General features: G+C 44.6%; 3 protein-coding genes across 5 annotated transcripts; 1 reads left to right on the forward strand and 2 right to left on the reverse strand.

Annotated features, from left to right (window-relative positions):
* Window positions 1–3,988: 3,988 nt before the first annotated feature.
* LOC135496252 (uncharacterized) lies at window positions 3,989–6,134 on the reverse strand. Of its 3 annotated transcripts, none has more exons than XM_064785479.1 (4): window positions 6,057–6,134; window positions 5,056–5,226; window positions 4,715–4,827; window positions 3,989–4,497 (listed from the first exon to the last, which is right to left on the reverse strand). In XM_064785479.1, exons 1-4 carry the CDS (start codon window positions 6,106–6,108, stop codon window positions 4,342–4,344), a joined length of 492 nt encoding a protein of 163 aa, XP_064641549.1. In that variant the 5' UTR covers window positions 6,109–6,134; the 3' UTR covers window positions 3,989–4,341. The 3 variants fall into 3 exon arrangements, with proteins under 3 accessions (XP_064641549.1, XP_064641550.1, XP_064641551.1); XM_064785480.1 differs by lacking the exon at window positions 6,057–6,134 and adding an exon at window positions 5,624–5,843; XM_064785481.1 differs by lacking the exon at window positions 6,057–6,134 and adding an exon at window positions 5,359–5,443.
* Window positions 6,135–7,694: 1,560 nt separating this feature from the next.
* LOC135495330 (uncharacterized) lies at window positions 7,695–9,928 on the reverse strand. Its single transcript, XM_064783798.1, has 5 exons — window positions 9,844–9,928; window positions 9,337–9,525; window positions 8,916–9,119; window positions 8,491–8,642; window positions 7,695–8,241 (listed from the first exon to the last, which is right to left on the reverse strand). Exons 1-5 carry the CDS (start codon window positions 9,926–9,928, stop codon window positions 8,041–8,043), a joined length of 831 nt encoding a protein of 276 aa, XP_064639868.1. The 3' UTR covers window positions 7,695–8,040.
* An 889-nt stretch (window positions 9,929–10,817) lies between these two features.
* LOC135496302 (muscle M-line assembly protein unc-89-like) lies at window positions 10,818–21,455 on the forward strand. The gene is made up of 4 exons (XM_064785559.1): window positions 10,818–11,114; window positions 18,332–18,409; window positions 18,623–18,848; window positions 19,248–21,455. The coding sequence occupies exons 2-4, from the start codon at window positions 18,346–18,348 to the stop codon at window positions 19,978–19,980; spliced, it is 1,023 nt and encodes a 340-aa protein (XP_064641629.1). The 5' UTR covers window positions 10,818–11,114; window positions 18,332–18,345; the 3' UTR covers window positions 19,981–21,455.
* Window positions 21,456–21,847: the final 392 nt, after the last annotated feature.

Raw genomic sequence — 21,847 nt, forward strand, 5'->3', positions numbered from 1 at the left:
CATTGATTTCTCGGTCCTCACAGTATGTTAGTGTTGATTCAGCAGTTTTCTCAGGTACGGGTACGGCAGTGGCGTACGTGCGTCTTTTTCATTGAAACGACCTCGCACGGCCGGCACCGACATATTGTCGTTGATGATGGAGAGAGCGGTAGCCGGTACATATTGAGCACGGTTCACTAGCAGTTCAATGTGCTCATGACGTGACGAGAGCAAATCTCACGGGTGGGGCGGAAATTCGCCATATTGCTGACATCATCGGCGCCAACAACTGTTTCTTTTGACCCTGCCGGAGTCTTTCAAAACAGTAAATGATTGTGTCTGACCCTGCTGACCTCGATTTTGAAAAACTATTGAAAAAAGGTCATTCAAATGTTCAATCAACTGCAAACATAATCTTTTATATCACTGAGGTATATGGATGCGATATGTTGAGAAAAATATGTACAACTATCGAAATATACGATTACTTGGAACTATTTCGGCCAATCACTCTGCCACCTGCGCGACCTTGTCACAATTGCGGCGCGCTCTTTTGCATAATGCATATAAGAGGCGAATTAAATCTCAAATGCAGCATGAAAGCCTTGACGGTTCAGCGCGGGGAGTGTTTGACTGTGGATCCACTGGTCACGGGTTCGACTCCCGGTGAATCTGCCACAATTCTCTTTTTTTCTTCCTTATCTTGTTATCTAATCATCCATGTACATATGTCAATTTTTTTGGTATTTTTGAAGCTACATTGGGGCAAAAAATGTAATGCCTAATTACGGAATCGCTACGACCTCTAATCAAAATCAAACCTAACGCTTACCAGTCTGAAAGGGGATTTCCGTATACCTTACATTCTGATATGGATATCCACTCACAGAGCATTCGACATTGATACAGATGTACTCTCATCCTCTTTCGTCATATAACTAAATAGACGCAGACGAGTTATTCATTTTCCATACATGTACCCATCTTACAACTCAATTGAGACTGACAAGCAATCCCTTTTTCCATAATGCGTTCTTCCTCTTCCATACATCAATGACGCAGACGGGTATTTTCTTTTGTCAGAACAAACCTGTCCCCCGTGCTCTTCCCGGGTGTTCTTCTTATTGAGCAACTGTTAACTCGGCCCTGCCCCGTCCTTTAAACAATCAGGACGAGAGCCGATCACGTAACCCACGTGAGATAAGACTTTCAGTGTCTGTCTTGGCTCTCTGTGTAGACATTTCGCTATTTGTAGATCGGCTTCTCTGTGACCAGTCAGGAAAAGCTCCTCGATTGGCTCGGTCAAGCTTTTGAGAGCCGATCAGCTTGTGTCAGGCTCTGAGTGATCAGACAGTTATGCAAATATCCTCGATTGGCCGAGCCCGTTCAAGCTATCGCCAGCTGGCAATCAGCCTGTGTCGGGTTCTAATCAGACAGTCAGGCAAAGCTCCTCGATTGGCCGAATATAACCCGACCAAGCTATCGGTCATCAGTGACGAGTGTCGCGCTGAAGTTCAGCATGGGTAGTGGGGGCTCAGGAAACTTTCCCGCAAACATTACATTTGCGCGAAAAATATGGCAACAAAAAAACGGAGACAAAGCCATCGTCCTGTATTGGTGATTGTATACAATCTGTTTAATGAACATTTTTGGTACCCCTATGATGTTTCAATCATCATCAAAATGTGTATGTTTCATGAATAACAAATGATTGTTACAAAATATTAGATAACCACGCCTGCCGGCAACTTCTATGGCAGCTCTTGGCACCAAGGTACATGCATATGCTGGATTTGTGTCAAGGCGTGGTCCCAAACATGTGGTAGATTTTGAGCAGACGAATTGTGGTTACATGACAAGCTGAGTGACAACAACTTTTATAGATAAGTGTTGTTCTTTGACAGCAGTTTGTATACATCCCAGTAAAAGTGGTGTCGACTCGTGAACTTCTTCAAGAATTGGTGGTGGTGTCACGTGGTTAGGCGGGATCGGGAGTCAGGTTATAGCATAGAGTGACACGTGACTAACATGAACTAAAACACGCCCTCATTTCGTTGACGCAAGTGATCCTTTGGCACAAAGAGGGATTATCATTCGCCTCGCAGCTTTGTGGAACGCCTCCTTGGCTGCAGAATGCCTTGCTGTCGATACACTTTTGGACGCAGTCAGCACTCTGACCGGCCATGGTGAAGGACACACAGGCCAAGAAGACAAGGATAATTGCGACCTGAAAAAAAGGAAAGTGTTTTGTCTTGAGCTACTCAGCAGTTTAGAGTCTCTCAAGTAAGATGCAATCAGCAGAACTTTCAGCAGATCTACATGAGCTGCTCAGTCATCGCTAGAACCTGAGCATTTCCGACCACACCTCGGTGGGTTAGGCATGAAGGCGAACATACCTGCACAGAGTCTCACGCCGACAGTGGAAATCGATCATGCAGGCCTGGGGCCTCATGAACACTGGTCAGAGACCCGATCACTACACCACCGCGGCTCCTTAACTAGCATGACATGTAAGTAATCGAACAGAAGCAAATTGGACTTTTAAGAAGGATTCTCTCCATCGATTGTAAAGCACGAGACGTCGTCATTGGCACGAGAAAAATTAAGGGTACCCTGTGTAACCGAGTGTTTAGTTCGTCGGGCCTCTCTGCCGCCAATGTCCTGTTTGTAAATCCAACATGTAGGCCTAGACGTATCACCAGGGAGGAAAATGGAATTGTCGATTCGGTAAAAACCTTATGTGCCAATCTAAACCGGAAAAGCCATAAACTATTGAAGCTTTTACTTTCACCCTTTTGATCGCTTTTTATTCGTTCTCTGTGTATGATTTTTATTGCATATTTGTGTTGTCTGCTCCTTATTTGGAGGTTTTTAACAATAAATTATTATCATTATTATTATTATTATTATTATTATGCGAAAACATGACATCGCAGACTGTGGACACTATCTTTCAATAGTCTGTGGCGGTACGGAGCCAAGTTGGTAAATATTACAATGGACAGCGAAGACATCAGGGAAAACTAACTATGAAATTGTGATATCTTACCTTCATGGTGTTGGGAAGCGTTCGTCTTTTGAGGTTTGAAATTTGGATGAGTAGGAAAAAAGCACTGGCAGCGTGTGGCGGAGTCGAGGAAGGGGCGGCGAATGAGGTGAGTCTGTTGTCCGAGTAAGGTCTATAAGAGCCCGCATCAGCAAATCATCGAAATAACGACCATAGAGCTATTTTTTTGACAACATAATAACCAATTGTATCAAATATTCTATTGAGATTGTCTGCCACTGGATAATCTGACGCAATTATTTCATATTTACAGCATTTTGGGGGATAACTTCAAGGACAAACTACTGGACGGCCTGGTTTTTAAACAAGTAAATTCTCGTCAAATCTGCATAAGAATGATGATAATATCAGTTGTTTGCTCGGTCGTAGATTTAACAAGTCCATGGATCAAGGACATCGGCCCGATGAGGGAGTGGTAAAACGGCATTATTACCAAGCTGTTGGTTGCCCAGTTACCTTCCACGCTACAGTCATGACAGTATTAGCAGATATTAGTTACCATCACCGAATTCAATCGAAAATGCTTCCAGTTTCACACGCAGGACTAAATCATTCCAGGAGGCAATTTTCAATGATCAAATTTTTAGAACAATATCGCAATAAATTGTTTGTCCGACTGAAAGAAACCGTCCTGATCATGGTTTGTCTCGTGTTTAATGTGTCGATCAGATATCCGTAGTAGTAAGGTGGTTCACCTGGACTTTTGTACACAAAACAAGGCCATCACCTGCTGGTTTGCCAGGATAGAATCCTCATATGGATGTGCCACGAGTCACCAGTAGTTTAAGACCCAAAAAACATGCATTCACATGCCATTGCCTCGAGAGAGCTTATCTCATGATCTCAGTCTGAAGCCGAATTCATAATCCGACGCGGTTACGATTGGAAGAGATTACCAACAAATGTTTCAACAACAAATTACTTTTATTGTTATAAGTTCATAGAAAATCAAGCAATGCAAATAAATACAAAATGTTCAAAAATCTCGATGCTCCAAAAGATTCATATTATCATAGATCATGTATCATAGATAATATCATAGATCTCATGATCTTTACCTCGTGCTTCCCTTCAACAGACAGGCGTAAGGGTCCCATCTTCTTGATTGCGGATATTAAACTCCCGAAGTCCAAAATGATTCGTGTATTTTAGAGTCAATTACTAGAAACTCCACTTCAGATCACGGACTCCACAACAATCTCACCTCAAAACACTCAACGATTTCACGAGGTTTGGAAGACACTTCACAATCAAAACAGTCTCAGATTCGGGCGTGTTCCCGCCCAGAATGCGTGTCACGTGTTATGTTCCTGTTCCTGATCGGTTGAACGTTGAAGACTGGTTGAGGAGATTATTTCCACCATGGCCCTAGTATCGTGTCGACACTGGGAGTGTTGGTTGGCAAGAACAGTTATTGCTTCGGCGTATGTTGGTAAGGAGGGATCTCTTTGCTGTAAGATAGGAAAAAATACAAGTCTGAGCTGTTGACCCATTTTGAAGTCTTTGAATCAACACCAAGGTCAGCAGAAGTCAGATGAGAGTGTCTTAGGCCATCAATTCCATAATATACTCATTACCAGGTATTGGTATGATAGGTCCGTGGCACTAGTCATCAACCCTACTCTCCCTTCCACGCCGTGATTCTGCAGAATAATCATTAACCCTTACCGGCTGGTTGGTCACTGGCTTTTTGTAGATGGCTAAGTTTTTCATGACATCAACGTAACATGGCGGTGGGTCGGCGAGATCAACATTAATGGCGACACTGCGTACAGGTGGAGCTGAAAGAGGCGGGAGAAGATGAAGAGAAATGAAATGAAAAACTGTAAACAGTACATCATAGGAGACGATTATGTTTGAACGTGATCAGACTTTCATAACCAACAGCGACTGTGCAAACCACTCGCGCCTACATCGGGAATGTGTGGATGGTTAGAGCAACCGTTCAGAAGTCGCAGTGGGTTTATTTCGTGTGACATTGCAAACTGGTTTGTCGTATGCGCTCTTACCGTGTGTCCGCTGTTCTTCTGTCCTCTTCTTGGCCTTGAGTTTTATGGTGACGACGCCGATGACGAACAGACTGATGATGATTGAACCTGGACCAACAATGTACAGGGTCCTGGCAAGAGCTTCGTCATCTGGGGATGGAGATGGGCTGGATGACATCACCTGCCGGGAATCTGTAATGCAGAAAGTCTCTGTTATTACTATTTACAAGTGGTCTCACCAAAACCTCAGTGGTCAAAACGATACTAACACATAATCCATGAGAAAAATTAGCCGGAGTGTTATTTTAGAATATGGAAACATACAGGCCCAATAACAAGAAAAGGTCGCTCAGCAAGAGGATAGGAGATAGTCTGGCTCAGGCTGTTGTAGTCACGAGGCTGGAAGTGCTACTTGATATAGCAGGGAAAAGAAGTTATGATTCAGAAAGAATAAGAGAGATATCATGCCCTGAGAACAATCATTGTCCAAGATAACTCGATCTGAGATTAGTTTCTGGGCATTGTGTCAAGCTATCTAGCTATCTGTCACGCTGACTGAGTCACAGCATCCAAGGCTAACAAAAGTTACCTCCAAAGGCCCTAATCGTTTTCTATGAGCCACACAGTGTCTTGGAGTCATCGCTGAAGAACAATGTGCTTTCCTCAGACCGGATAAATATCGAGTTGATAATTCAATAAGATAGCCTTGTATCAATATATCCACATGACCACTATTTATTTGTCACTGTGTAAATGATGCGATAATCGTATAGACGTCGAGTCCGCGTGTACAACAAGGTGAAGGCGATAGGCCGTGTCGTCCAGGACATGGTGAGGTGACTAATCTGGCCCAGCCATGGTGGTTCCACTCTTATCGTAGTGATAGCCTACATAATCAAGATAACCAGCGGATAAACGCCCTCCAGATCAGTAAATCACAGTGTTGTAGCCCGGTGTAACAGTGTGATCACTGGCGAAAAGGTGTACTTTTCCAGGAAATCTCAATCTTTCTGGACACTTACCTTTTGCCACGTCTCCTGTCACCCTCAGCGGCAGAGCACCTGGCGATGTCATTCCGGATGCTGAACTGTTCGTGACGATCCTTCTCGTGACGTTGAAATTCATGATCTCCAGTCGTTTCGAAGTTGTTTTGATCCCACAGAAGATGATAGAGGACGTAAGGGAAGGGGGCTCAAGTCAAACTGACATCAGTAACCGTGTATGCTAAATTATTTCTTTTGCCCAATGTGATGCAACTCCCTTATTTCGAATGTGGTAATAAGCGAAAGCACTGTCCCTCGCGAAAGTGTTACCCTATGTTATAGTCATGACTGCTTTAGTCCAATTCAAGTCCTTGGCGTGAGCAATTAGCTCGGCAATTGGTTGATTGGACGGATTAAACGTTGGCTGAACTGTCTCGATAACAATTGAAATGGAAAGTAACATTTGTACACTCTTTTCACTTTCGCTCTCAATGTGGGATTAATCCGCTCGGGTCAGAGTGTCGACTGAATGCAGGTCATCTTTCCTCCTCTCCAAAACAACAATACGCCATCACACATATTCAATGAATAAAGTCGCCTCCTTTGTAATAAACGATTGATTAGCAATCATGGTCTCTCCCCATAGTGTTCTATTCATAAGCCACAGGACCCGAACACTCGACCCCCTGTATGGTCTAAATACTTGTAACAACAGTGAGGGTCCTAATTACCACGCCACGTGCCGTGTAATCAATACGCCGACTTCAAACCTTGACCACAAGGACAATAAGAATACTCATTCAACATTGGGTATATGTGGTTTACGAAACCTGGTGACGAGGTGGTGACACGTGCCATCCTCACTGACACAAGCGTTGGTGAGGCTCGTGCGACCAATTCTTGCTTTAATTTGAGGCCGTCCGTGCTGGACACTCATCGTGTTTGAACATCTGCCTGCTTTTCTCTTCAACTGGCATCAGCAGTTAATCATGTAGTATTCATCTGGCATGTACCTGTGGATCTGCTGGTGCTTGCGCATTTTATAATCTCAGCATATTAAAGACAACGTCATGATCTGTACTTTCTCAAGATTTCTACATTTAATACACCGACCAAGTCGGCACAAATCATAATACAGATCCTCGCCTCCCGTGGCAGTCGCCATGTGAGACACGATACTGACCGACACTCCATGAAGGATTATGCGTGGAAGTTATCAGTGTTTCGCTTAGCGTTTCAAGAAACCATCGTCACAAGAGACCAAGACCAACATTGTGACAGCCACCCCTCCGTTCAGATCTCGATCCGACGAATATCCGTCCGGGTATTCGTCAGACCATTTCAAAGGCCCACAGCTTCCCGAAAATCCCATGGCTATAGCCGCCTGTTACAGAGATAGTAATGGGACAGCATATAGTAGTATGGTAGCATATCGCAAAGCATATTCGAGGGCTACTGTATTCTTCTTTAAGTAATACTCCGGACATGGAACCTTCCAAGTTCATGTGCTGCTGGACCACGGTGATCAGTCAACAGCCCTTCCGGAACCCCCAAAGAACCACAAATACATGAGCAAGTCGATAATTTTACCAAACCACTATATAATGTTATTAATTGTTTAACAATTGATTATTACATATACTTTACGTTTTATTGTCAATGCTCTTTAGGCCATAATAAAGTTAGGTCAAATTCTGTGCGAAATTTTTCATTATTCATTCAAAATAACATGCTGGTGCTGGCGAGAAACGAATATTTCGTCCAAGATATGATCACTAAACCTCGCCAGTTAGTTCGCCATGCACCGCCAAACTCACACCATGCAGATGCGATGGCGCCAGGCTCTACACTCCTGAGATATTTTCCCTTGAACATGCTTCATTACATGGCGGGTAGGCCCTCGGTGAGGATGAGGATGCAACAGTTTATGATTTCCCACAGGCCCCTAAAGGACAATCAAGTGACAAAGGTTAAAGGAGTCGAAGTCTTTTCCAATTATGGTAGCCCTACGTTCGCTTTGATGTTATCCGACGATCCAGTTGCCCCCGTCCCATGAGCCCGAGTCCTGGACGACGGCAGTGGTGCCCTTCGCCCAGCGGGTGCACCACAGCTGCGTCCAGTGCCGCTGGGCGCAGTAAGTTCTCTCCTCCAGCGTGAAGCATTCCATGAAGAGACGGTCAAAGAAGGTCTTCCCAAGCTCACTCGCAAAGGTTGTGTCCACCGCCTGAAACACACAAAACACACAAAACACACAATCATGTACACTCGATGGGTAAGGATGGTAGCGTGAGATTGGCCAAGGAGACTGACACTCAACCGCTAATCGTTTTGGCCAAAGGTACTTGATTGAACTCAGCAATGTGACCAGATCATACTGTTGACAAGAGGTCACCCAAGTACCTTTTGCCAGATCTATCTAAAAAACTATTAAGCTGTGACCACGTCTACATTTGCTGTCTGATTCTCGACCCACCGTTAAGCAGTCTTTAAACTTCTCATCGCATTCGCAGTGTACGATGGTATGCGGCCGGAGACTCTGGTAGTTGTATTTCTTGTCAAATGCATTGATGAAGTAGTTACAGTGGTCATGTTCTCGGCAACACGAGTCTGTCGCATTCTCCGTCCCTGAAACATAAATATGATATGCTCTTGGCATGAATTTGTCTGCGGTGGCTGTGGATGTAGACTCCCGGGGCAGTCCATTGCGTCATCCTATTTGGATCTCCTGGCAACAGGACGAGGCCGGCCCACTGCGTCCGGAGTGTAGGTTGGATATGACGCTTCAATGATATGACGATATAACCATGATAACTTCCAGGGCATGCCTTTTTAGTGACTGTACGACAGAGAGAACTACCATTCCCTTCACACCGGTTGGATACATTTTGTAATCCTTACCTAAATCATGATAATGTTCAGCCACGTTGTCAGCCCCACACCACTTCGTCCCTGGAGCAATGAGCGGGTTGATGGCAGACCCCGAGGCTATCGTACTGTTTTCCCCCACTGGGCGCCACAAGTCAACCACCCGGGCCTGGCGGTACTGGATGGCCAGCTCCCGTCGCTGACAGTTGTCGATCATCTCAAAAACAGCTTTCGCTCCTGTTTGATATGAGTTGATAGAGATGATTTATTATTTCTGTGGGTGCCAACTTTCACGACAATTGACGTAACCGGTCTTTAAAGGGGGCTATGGGCAGGAGCAAGGGGGTCAAGGATTTTGTATTGGGAAACAAACTGCTAACCTCGACACTGGGTCGTTTAGTTCCTCACACTTGAACGCTTTCCATTCTGTAACTGCTAGCTCTATGATCCTCACCTATTGTTGCATATTGGATGTCGTCTGCCTTCAGCATGCTGGAGACGAGGTTCTTGCCATACGACACGGTACATCTCTTCATGCCACTGTCCTTCGACACGTAAGCCTCAATATAAGCCTTGCCGTCTGTCACACGGATTCGGTAGAGACCATCGTCAGATGGCGCCAGAGCTTCATAGGCAATCTGACCTGGACAAGATATCAAACATATATCACCGGGGCTTGAAATGGGTTGGAAAAAGGATTCAAAGCCTCGTCGTCCTGGCACAAATTGTAAAGCTAAAATAATCGATATTTCTAAATCGGTTGGCAATTTTGAAACCGAACTTTCACAAGTTTGAGTGACGTAGTACGGGTGTGCATCATTTTGATGCACAGTTTGCGTTTAAAGCCATGCTCGTTATAGCTGAAACAAATGAGTTTTCTTACGCTGCTGGCCCTGGCGCGAGAGCGTTCGCGTTCAGGCCTGACAGGACATGCGCGCTGTGGACCATGCTCGTTACTCACCGTTTCTAAAGCCTGTGAAAGCTACATTGCAATAACCGAGGACAACACAACAAGCAAGCACGAGCAGGATATTCATCCTCGTCATGGTCTCGGTTCCGAATGGCGACGATCAATGGCTTTCAAGAGATCAATGACTTCTGGCCAATCGTCCACCTTGGCCTTGGCAAGATTTGATTTGTTGACAGGTGATGATGTAACAACTGCGGTGGTCTGATATAAACCAAGCTTGTGATTTCTAGTGCACCCGTAGGCCCTCCCGACGCAACTGCAGCTCGTAAGGTGATGTAGGTATTGACCACCACTACGCCATACACTCACAAGACACAGAAGCGAATTCGATGGGTTATAATATCATAATTTTACTTCATACAGATGAGGACAAAGTCACACCCAGTTGCCGGAATAAGACCTCTCACCCAGGACCGACCCCAAAATATATGGTCCGACATTGGGTGACATTGCTTATCAGTTTGAATGTTATTCAACGACAGTACGTGATAGTTTGATAAGATATATATCATTCACGGGGACGAACATGCGACCAGTTTGTGTATCGTCCACTGCAGGCAGAGTGATACGAGAAACTCGTCCAAATACATGTTCTCCAACGTGACAAACTGAGACTTCTGGGTCAATGGTATGAAGAGGAGATACCACGGATGTAGCACTGTACCCCCGGGCTGTACCCGTGCTGAGACAAACGCACGGAACCCCGCCATGCTGCTATTTCATAGGGTTTCCGTCACTTCTACAGAATAGTAGCATCTCCTCCCCTGGTTTGTGGTTTCCGTATCATGCCTCGTGCCATGCCCCACCCTTCCTCTACACGTGTTTGTTCTGATGCCACGTCCAGCGCATGGATTGCACTGATGTCCTACCTGTCAGCTACGTGGCAGCACCAGCCTTAACCGTGTGAACAACCTAACTTCGACGGCACATTCTTATGCAAAGGGATTTGCAATGTGTACTGGTAGCTAGGTGCTATCCGCTCGGCTGGATAATGAGCTAACGATATATGACCAACTCGAAGCTAGGCTTTGTTAGCGAGAATTCGTGCAAATCGTTCAAACAAAACTTTCTTAGGCCTAGCACCATTGCTGTTCCTCCGGGTGGCTATGCTCGATGTTGGCTTGATAGGCATATAGGAATGATGGCATAAATATTATTGTGGTCGTTGCTGATATCGATAGCGTTCTGTGGATATTTGGTGACGGATTAAGATAGACGGAACTTGGTCTCTGGATATTATGTGGAGGTGCTCGGTAGATAAGGTAGGTTCATAATATCGATGTAAATAATGTAACCCTCATATCAAGCATATATAGCTTGTTAAGCTTACAACTTGTAAGCTAAACTAGTTTAGCTGACTGTGCAATGCGCTTTCTTGTGACAGGAATGTATGACGGACTGAGGGTGTCTCCCCGGGAGTCCACATGTTTCATATTGAGACCACAGTTCTTTCGGCCATGCTCAGGAATTCCAGATTCTGGAAACGCTTTTCATATCAAGAGGACCACGGATCTGCCCTGGGATGTCGTCTCATGATTGGCCCGCCCTCGGATTCAGGCGACCCACTCCAATGCAGGAAAAGCAATTTGTTTGAACAACCGTCACATTATCAATTGGGGAGTTAGAGTGCAGACACACTGAATGTTAGTAAGGCGGTGTCTCTTGAGAGACAGTACCCCTCCATGTGGTCATGGCACATGTTGGCTCCCCGGGGATGGAATCCCTCAGGCCTTGATTCGCACAGCTGGATAATCAATGACCCATTCCAGAGCAGCAGGAGCAAAGTATAGATTCTTCGCAAAGCTCGCTCTACTAATTGTCTCTGGAAAAAAATTGATCGTGCGGACTCGCTTCGACTGATCATACGTTGGACGTTTGGCGTGCAACAAGCTATAGATTACCTATTCGTGATCAACAGGATAAACATAGCATGGCTCTCTACGTGGTTGTTCGAAACATGGTTTCCTGGTTTTTTGCGTTCGCAGAGTGCCTGAAATGGTTACGAAAAATTTGAACGCAGTAGAAGACGGGGAAAGACCCCCGGAACCCTTTAGGAACTTGCTCGAAGCGTCAGGACGCGCATGCCGGTATCGCCCAGCGATCTCGCTCAGTCATTCAGATGAATCGTACACCCGGCCCTTGCTATTTTACCGCTGCAAACCTTAAGGATCTTCCCTTCTCTGAACTTAGTCTGAGAAAATATCAATATTAGTGCAAACTTTTAAAATTCTCTTTGAACGTACTATTACGTCTTATCGGGCTTCCTATAGCCTTCAGATACTATTTTCCGCCATGTGCTGATTGATAATGAAACTCAATGCCTGGTCGAGTATGAAAGTCGTGTTTTGATTATCATTTTTTTGCCTGGAGAAGCGTGCGTAATGTTTTAGCGACAATAAAAAGCACCGGTGCATATAACTCTGTGGAAATTTCCGTTCTGTGCAGGGCCTTGCATGTTGGAGTATGTCTGCAGTGCTACAGCTGAAATTATGAAATGTCTGATTTATTAATCTTATTTAATCAAGTGATCGATTGTTACGAAGTGTAGGAGTCACAATACACATCGCTTGATTAACTTTAATGAAGGAGGTGTTCATATACTAGCCTTCACCGCCACCAGCCAATTAGAGAGTGTTTTCACGCGGTCAGTCTGCACTAGGACAATGATTTGTCGGGCCGAACTGAACTGAATCAAATGCTGTCGTGCAGCAGGGGTATCAGACCCGGTTGTATCAGTCACGACTGACATCAGATGCAGTCGTAAGATCCAAGCCTTAATACCTGAATTGGACAACGCGGGAGCACTATCTTTTGGGAGTCTATTCAAACTGGTCATCATAAAGACATGTATGCTGCCGACGTCCAGATACTGAATATCTGTGAATATATACTCGTCTTTGTTCAATGTCGCTCCGAGTTCTTTCAAGTTAGCCTATCGTGTGATTGATATGACAAATGTAGACCATTATCAATTTGACCCGAATGAGATTACATTATGCTCCAAGAGCAGAATGGCCATTTTAAGGTGTCACAAACTAGGTCGTGACTTTCGCACATTTTCTATTTCAACAGTTGTGTCGTGTTTATTAGGGTGACGAGGTTTGAAACATCACATTCCTATACATTGTAACCTTTTTGACCACAGTAACACCATGTCCAAGACTAATAAGAGTGTCGGCCCAACACAGAATACTGCCATCACAATCTGCGGCATCGGCTAACATTTTCCTGTTCCCATGTTTAAACTACATACAATTCTATGACATTGCTATTATTTGCTATTTCGATAACTTCTCACCGAGTCACAATCTGAATGAACCTTGGCGTTGCCAGTACATAAAGTAATATCAAAAGGTCAGCAGTTACAAATGACTTGTCATAGTCTCAAAGATTTGACACTATAATAACCATACAGGAACTTACAACTAAATATATGTATTCCTGAGTACATATCAACGATGTTATTGCCCGCAGACTTTACCAACATTATACACTGGACGCGCGAGGGAGGTAATGATAATATTTGCAGGACGGTGTTGGTTGTATACAAGGATATAAAGCCTTAGGTTCGTGAAAGAATGGCTTTCCTCATTTCGTTATGATCAGCAATAAAGGTTTTGCGGCCCCGATTTTCACCTGTGAATCGTGAGATCAGACACCTGTCAAGCCGCAGACATGAAAAGCGTAGCGAATGTCAATCAGTCTTAGGTGAGGTTTTCATCGTCAGCAGTCGGGCAAGGATCTTATTAAGTGCAGTTTGTCGCTATTACCCGCTACATCCGCAGTATCTTGCATACTGCCTCATATGGCTACGGCAGACATGACTTGGACAGAAGGCTCAGCCGAAAATGCGAGCGATAGCCCGAGATAGCGACACCTCGCACAAGGATCCTCAGAGCAGCAGTTCCTACGACTTGAGCGGGCGAATTAAAGGTTGTCATGAAGTTGATAAGAACACGCTGACATTTCTACTTCTGTTTAGTACTCTAGTGTTAAACTTTAACCTTTATAGCAACGCATGAGATTTATAAATAGCTCCTTTTTTTCTTCTTCACCTTGCAAATACAACTTGGTGTTGGCTTCACCGCGATCGTTTAATGATCTCATGGCAAACGCTGCCTCAAACTGCCTTATGTACTTTGGTAGTTGTTTGAACTACTGGGCATTGGCACTTTCTTGGTAATGGTCTGAAAATTGGATCGAAATTTGCTTGAATTATTAATTCTATTGTGACGGACTAACCATGAACATGCTTGAATATGATAAAGCTATATTGGTCAGTGTCAGCAGGAAACCTGGCTATGATTTTCTGTTCCTTTTTTATTTCTTGGTCAAAATATGCATACAATGACACATCTCACTCGACCCACAGATGATCTGGTTTATAGACCACCATGCATACAATGACACATTTCACTCGACCCACAGATGATCTGGTTTATAGACAACCATGCATACAATGACACATCTCACTCGACCCACAGATGATCTGGTTTATAGACCACTATGCATACAATGACACATCTCACTCGACCCACAGATGATCTGGTTTATAGACCACCATGCATACAATGACACATCTCACTCGACCCACAGATGATCTGGTTTATAGACCACCATGCATACAATGACACATCTCACTCGACCCACAGATGATCTGGTTTATAGACCACCATGCATACAATGACACATCTCACTCGACCCACAGATGATCTGGTTTATAGACCACCATGCATACAATGACACATCTCACTCGACCCACAGATGATCTGGTTTATAGACCACCATGCATACAATGACACATCTCACTCGACCCACAGATGATCTGGTTTATAGACCACCATGCATACAATGACACATCTCACTCGACCCACAGATGATCTGGTTTATAGACAACCATGCATACAATGACACATCTCACTCGACCCACAGATGATCTGGTTTATAGACCACCATGCATACAATGACACATCTCACTCGACCCACAGATGATCTGGTTTATAGACAACCATGCATACAATGACACATCTCACTCGACCCACAGATGATCTGGTTTATAGACCACCATGCATACAATGACACATCTCACTCGACCCACAGATGATCTGGTTTATAGACCACCATGCATACAATGACACATCTCACTCGACCCACAGATGATCTGGTTTATAGACCACCATGCATACAATGACACATCTCACTCGACCCACAGATGATCTGGTTTATAGACCACCATGCATACAATGACACATCTCACTCGACCCACAGATGATCTGGTTTATAGACCACCATGCATACAATGACACATCTCACTCGACCCACAGATGATCTGGTTTATAGACCACCATGCATACAATGACACATCTCACTCGACCCACAGATGATCTGGTTTATAGACCACCATGCATACAATGACACATCTCACTCGACCCACAGATGATCTGGTTTATAGACCACCATGCATACAATGACACATCTCACTCGACCCACAGATGATCTGGTTTATAGACCACCATGCATACAATGACACATCTCACTCGACCCACAGATGATCTGGTTTATAGACCACCATGCATACAATGACACATCTCACTCGACCCACAGATGATCTGGTTTATAGACCACCATGCATACAATGACACATCTCACTCGACCCACAGATGATCTGGTTTATAGACCACCATGCATACAATGACACATCTCACTCGACCCACAGATGATCTGGTTTATAGACCACCATGCATACAATGACACATCTCACTCGACCACAGATGATCTGGTTTATAGACCACCATGCATACAATGACACATCTCACTCGACCCACAGATGATCTGGTTTATAGACCACCATGCATACAATGACACATCTCACTCGACCCACAGATGATCTGGTTTATAGACCACCATGCATACAATGACACATCTCACTCGACCCACAGATGATCTGGTTTATAGACCACCATGCATACAATGACACATCTCACTCGACCCACAGATGATCTGGTTTATAGACCACCATGCATACAATGACACATCTCACTCGACCCACAGATGATCTGGTTTATAGACCACCCATGCATACAATGACACATCTCACTCGACCCACAGATGATCTGGTTTATAGACCACCATGCATACAATGACACATCTCACTCGACCCACAGATGATCTGGTTTATAGACCACCATGCATACAATGACACATCTCACTCGACCCACAGATGATCTGGTTTATAGACCACCATGCATACAATGACACATCTCACTCGACCCACAGATGATCTGGTTTATAGACCACCATGCATACAATGACACATTTCACTCGACCCACAGATGATCTGGTTTATAGACCACCATGCATACAATGACACATCTCACTCGACCCACAGATGATCTGGTTTATAGACCACCATGCATACAATGACACATCTCACTCGACCCACAGATGATCTGGTTTATAGACCACCATGCATACAATGACACATCTCACTCGACCCACAGATGATCTGGTTTATAGACCACCATGCATACAATGACACATCTCACTCGACCCACAGATGATCTGGTTTATAGACCACCATGCATACAATGACACATTTCACTCGACCCACAGATGATCTGGTTTATAGACCACCATGCATACAATGACACATCTCACTCGACCCACAGATGATCTGGTTTATAGACCACCATGCATACAATGACACATCTCACTCGACCCACAGATGATCTGGTTTATAGACCACCATGCATACAATGACACATCTCACTCGACCCACAGATGATCTGGTTTATAGACCACCATGCATACAATGACACATCTCACTCGACCCACAGATGATCTGGTTTATAGACCACCATGCATACAATGACACATCTCACTCGACCCACAGATGATCTGGTTTATAGACCACCATGCATACAATGACACATCTCACTCGACCCACAGATGATCTGGTTTATAGACCACCATGCATACAATGACACATCTCACTCGACCCACAGATGATCTGGTTTATAGACCACCATGCATACAATGACACATCTCACTCGACCCACAGATGATCTGGTTTATAGACCACCATGCATACAATGACACATCTCACTCGACCCACAGATGATCTGGTTTATAGACCACCATGCATACAATGACACATCTCACTCGACCCACAGATGATCTGGTTTATAGACCACCATGCATACAATGACACATCTCACTCGACCCACAGATGATCTGGTTTATAGACCACCATGCATACAGACACATCTCACTCGACCCACAGATGATCTGGTTTATAGACCACCATGCATACAATGACACATCTCACTCGACCCACAGATGATCTGGTTTATAGACCAACCATGCATACAATGACACATCTCACTCGACCCACAGATGATCTGGTTTATAGACCACCATGCATACAATGACACATCTCACTCGACCCACAGATGATCTGGTTTATAGACCACCATGCATACAATGACACATCTCACTCGACCCACAGATGATCTGGTTTATAGACCACCATGCATACAATGACACATCTCACTCGACCCACAGATGATCTGGTTTATAGACCACCATGCATACAATGACACATCTCACTCGACCCACAGATGATCTGGTTTATAGACCACCATGCATACAATGACACATCTCACTCGACCCACAGATGATCTGGTTTATAGACCACCATGCATACAATGACACATCTCACTCGACCCACAGATGATCTGGTTTATAGACCACCATGCATACAATGACACATCTCACTCGACCCACAGATGATCTGGTTTATAGACCACCATGCATACAATGACACATCTCACTCGACCCACAGATGATCTGGTTTATAGACCACCATGCATACAATGACACATCTCACTCGACCCACAGATGATCTGGTTTATAGACCACCATGCATACAATGACACATCTCACTCGACCCACAGATGATCTGGTTTATAGACAACCATGCATACAATGACACATCTCACTCGACCCACAGATGATCTGGTTTATAGACCACCATGCATACAATGACACATCTCACTCGACCCACAGATGATCTGGTTTATAGACCACCATGCATACAATGACACATCTCACTCGACCCACAGATGATCTGGTTTATAGACCACCATGCATACAATGACACATCTCACTCGACCCACAGATGGTCTGGTTTATAGACCACCATGAAGCACGTTGGGTGTGTCAATTGGCTTCCATCAAAGATCGATAAGTGGATTGATCCCAGTGACAGTTACTGCACACTCAGTCATGTAATATAAATCCAAATCAATGAGCTGACAAAATGAAAAAAAACGAAGGTCACTCTTATTGTAATAAATTGACAAATAGATTTTTCGTGATACTCTTATATCGCCAAAATATAGGCCCGTATAATCAACTGGTTAAACCATTGAACTCGGTCAGCTAATGAGTTAATTTTGGTTCCGTTGTCTCGTTGTAGGTTCCGTGCAGGAGATGAAGATATCAAAGTCACAATGGCTGCTGTTTCTCGCCTTGGGTGTGACAACAACACGAGCTGGTAAGCAACAGTCAGAGATCCTCAATGAGTCGATCGTAGCCCGATCAAGCTCTCGTCCGCTCATTAGCATGCGTCAGTCTCTACTCCGTCATGTGTGGTGAAGTTTGATCAACGGGGATGACCCCTTAATCGACATGATTGTCTCGACACATCAGATGTTCCTGTGGAGGAATTTCCATTCCCACCGCCTTATTCTTTGAATGCTTTTTCCAGCCACCACTACGACAACTTCCACCACTACGACAGCATGGATTGACCAAGATTACCCGAAAGCTGTTATAAGTCTGGCCGTGCTGGCTGTGGCCGTCTTGATAGGGTTTGGTATAGCTAAGTTAGCGGATTGGTGCTACGAGAGGGAAGCGGTGAGGGACGATGCTAGTGATATCAGTGAAAACACCAAAGAGTTACTCAAAGCACAACTTGCACTTATGGGATTTAGGTAAGTTTGGGACGCGGAGACCTGCCCCAATGCCCAGTGATAACAATGGCCATTGCCCGGTTCCCTAAAGCGATGTCCGACCTAGAATCCCGTTATGCACTTGCTGACAAATATGGAGGTAATTTCGTCTTGACCAAAAGTAAACATTTCTGCTGCAAAACTTCAACCTTAGATTAATTACGGCGGTTTACATTTCAATGAAGTGTTGACGTAAAAATCGATTCTTGAGCTCATTCGTATCGGCGTTTCATTGGCATCACGCAATAGACGGTTGACGAACAATACTATTCCACTCATTGGAGGCAATACCTTGGCTCAGGCTGAAACCCGACCCACATCACGTATAGTTTCTCAAGAGAAACCATTTCCAACTGCTACCTTTTTTCCTATTTGATACAGAAAACCGAAGAAAACAGGCGCTGATGGTAAAGTTATAGTGAGCAAGGAGAGACAGCGGGAGGTGTTCAACACGTGGGCGCAGAAAGTCCGGGTCCACAAGAAAAAGCGCCTGGAGGAAGAAGCGAAGGCGGCTAAGGCAGGTGGGAAGGCTCCTGCCACGCCTACTTCCAAATCTACCCCAGCGTCCGCACGAAAGTCGCCGACGAAATCTTCGTCGAAATCTGCCGGAGCAAAAGGGAAGGAGGATAAGTTTCACGACGCTTTACAACAATGGGAGGATGTGGACGAAATGGTGCCGACTGTGATGGAACCAAAGAGCCCAACGCCATCAACCAAATCAAAACAAGCCGCGAAATCTAAAACTCCAACGAAAAATAACAGCAAGGCTGCGCTGGAGCCGGTCAACCATCCGAGCGCTGTTGACGTCACGAGTTTGTCGTCTGCCGATTTTGATTTTATTGATGAGACGTTCAAATCTTTGGATAAAGACAACAAAACTACCGGTAAACCCAAAACTGATACCAAACAGACGACAAGGCCTAATAAGGTTTCGCCCGTTTCACCGGTCGGGACGGAATTACAGACGCTGAAAGATACGCCAAACCCTCAAGTTCAAAATAAGACTCAGTTTTCGCGTTATGTTCGAGAACCAACGACAATTTCTCAAGGACGACCTAAGTCGTCTAACGGTGCCAAATCGCCAGCTAAAGCACCTAGCACGCCGAAACGATAGCATGGCTTGCTACGTTGTGTTTACATCGGATTATTTTAGGTATTGCTCAAATGTCTGTGATTAAAAACCCTGTGGGGCCGATTCGTAATCCGTCGGTGTCGTTCCTTTCAAATCATGTCAAGGATTACTTTGTAGACGCAACAAGTGTTTGACGTCAACAACAAGCTCGATCATAGCACGATCCTTCAGTGTGGGCTGCGACGACTGTCCGTGACTCACCATCAACCAGTTCTAGCCTTACCATTTATTAAAACCAGGGGGATTCGTCTATTTCTTTGTTTAAAGCAACTGTGACATCTTTTTCAAATGAATAAATATTTTGTCTTCGTGCTGTGACCAAGCCCTGCAAGTACTCAAAATAATGACTATACAGTTCTTATGAAAATACATGGAAAAAGGGTGTAACGAAACAAGCTCGTGACCGGTGATTATTTATTTTGACAAGCTACACCGTTACAACTCCATTTTTTAGACTTCGGCGATGGCCATTGTCGCAAAGTGTTCTCTGACGCCTTATTTACTCAAGTACGTCAGAGCGAAGCGGTATAGCCATGATTTGACAAGGGCTGTTTCCAAGATCAAACGGGGGAGCACAGTTTATATTCAGGAAAACTCACCTCCAGCATACTGATTCGTGCGTAATACTCAAAGTAGGCCCAACAGAATAGTCCTTCCGTCGTTTGTAACTGGTCTGGTCCCATCCCACGTGGGGCCAAAGGCACTCTGTATAAAAACACAGAGGTCTGGGAGGGGGTGGGTGGGCTGTAGCTCCCTGCATGCAGTGGGGCCTATTATTGTACAGACGACATGCCAGTCGTCGTAGCTGACAGTTTTCCGTCCTCTCTGTCCATAGCTTGTGCAGGTGTCGGAGACAACAAATGTATTCGAGGGACAATGGCAAAAACCTGCACGAAAGTTATAAGTGTCATCCACCAGCAAGCTTCATGTTAATACATACACCAGCAAGCTTTATGTTAATACATGTATCATATTTTATTCATTCAGCTTTTGTAAAAAGATGTAAATAATGTTGATAAAAAAAGTCATTGCCATTTGCGCATAAAAATGTGAAAACGACGAAAAGACGTTTAAAGATGCAGTGTGGGGGTCGGAAGGGTCGGAGGGGTCGAACAAGAGGGCAGACGACACCGGTTGGACGGTTCGTCTGCTCGAATGATCAGAGGATTTGGATATGATGGCAATATGCTACTCATTTCGCGTGACTTATTGGCAAGGACATCTGAACCTAAGTAAAATGACGGATGTTGCATTCGGTAGTTGTGATCATGTTAACAACACTACTTTCGAGTATGACCAATATTCGGCGATTCACCTATTGCTGGGGCATGCTTACACATGAGCTGAGTCTCTGACCTAACCAGGCGGTTGTCAATGGTCTCCTTTGTCTTTTTTTTTCATTAAGCATTCTGTATGTGTTCGTAGAACAGATTATTAAAATATTCTCTTTTATAATACATGTAGTTAGTCGTTTGAGTCTTTGGCACGAGTAAACGTTTGAAATCTGTCCTCCGAGGTCATAGAGTGTTCGGGGGACAAAGGATGCGCTGTCTCTGGTCCATATACCTTAATCCGTCACCATACAACAGGGTCGGACACTTTTCCGGGGAGGGGGCAGGCTCCAATAGAGGGCAACTTTCAAGATGGACGAGTCTAGTGTTGAGTGTTGTACTCCCTTCCAGTCTGTCCAGTCTGTCCAGTGTGATAGAAGCAGTAGAAAATGTCCCGTCCTGCTAGTTAAAAAAGTAGTTCCAGTATACGGTCAAATCCTGGCCCTAGACAGACATGCAGTGTGGACACCCTGACCAGTCGAATCCTGGCCCTAGACAAACATGCAGTGTGGACATCA

Source organism: Lineus longissimus, chromosome 11 (assembly GCF_910592395.1).
Source record: "Lineus longissimus chromosome 11, tnLinLong1.2, whole genome shotgun sequence".
NCBI classification, from domain to species: Eukaryota; Metazoa; Nemertea; class Pilidiophora; order Heteronemertea; family Lineidae; genus Lineus; species Lineus longissimus.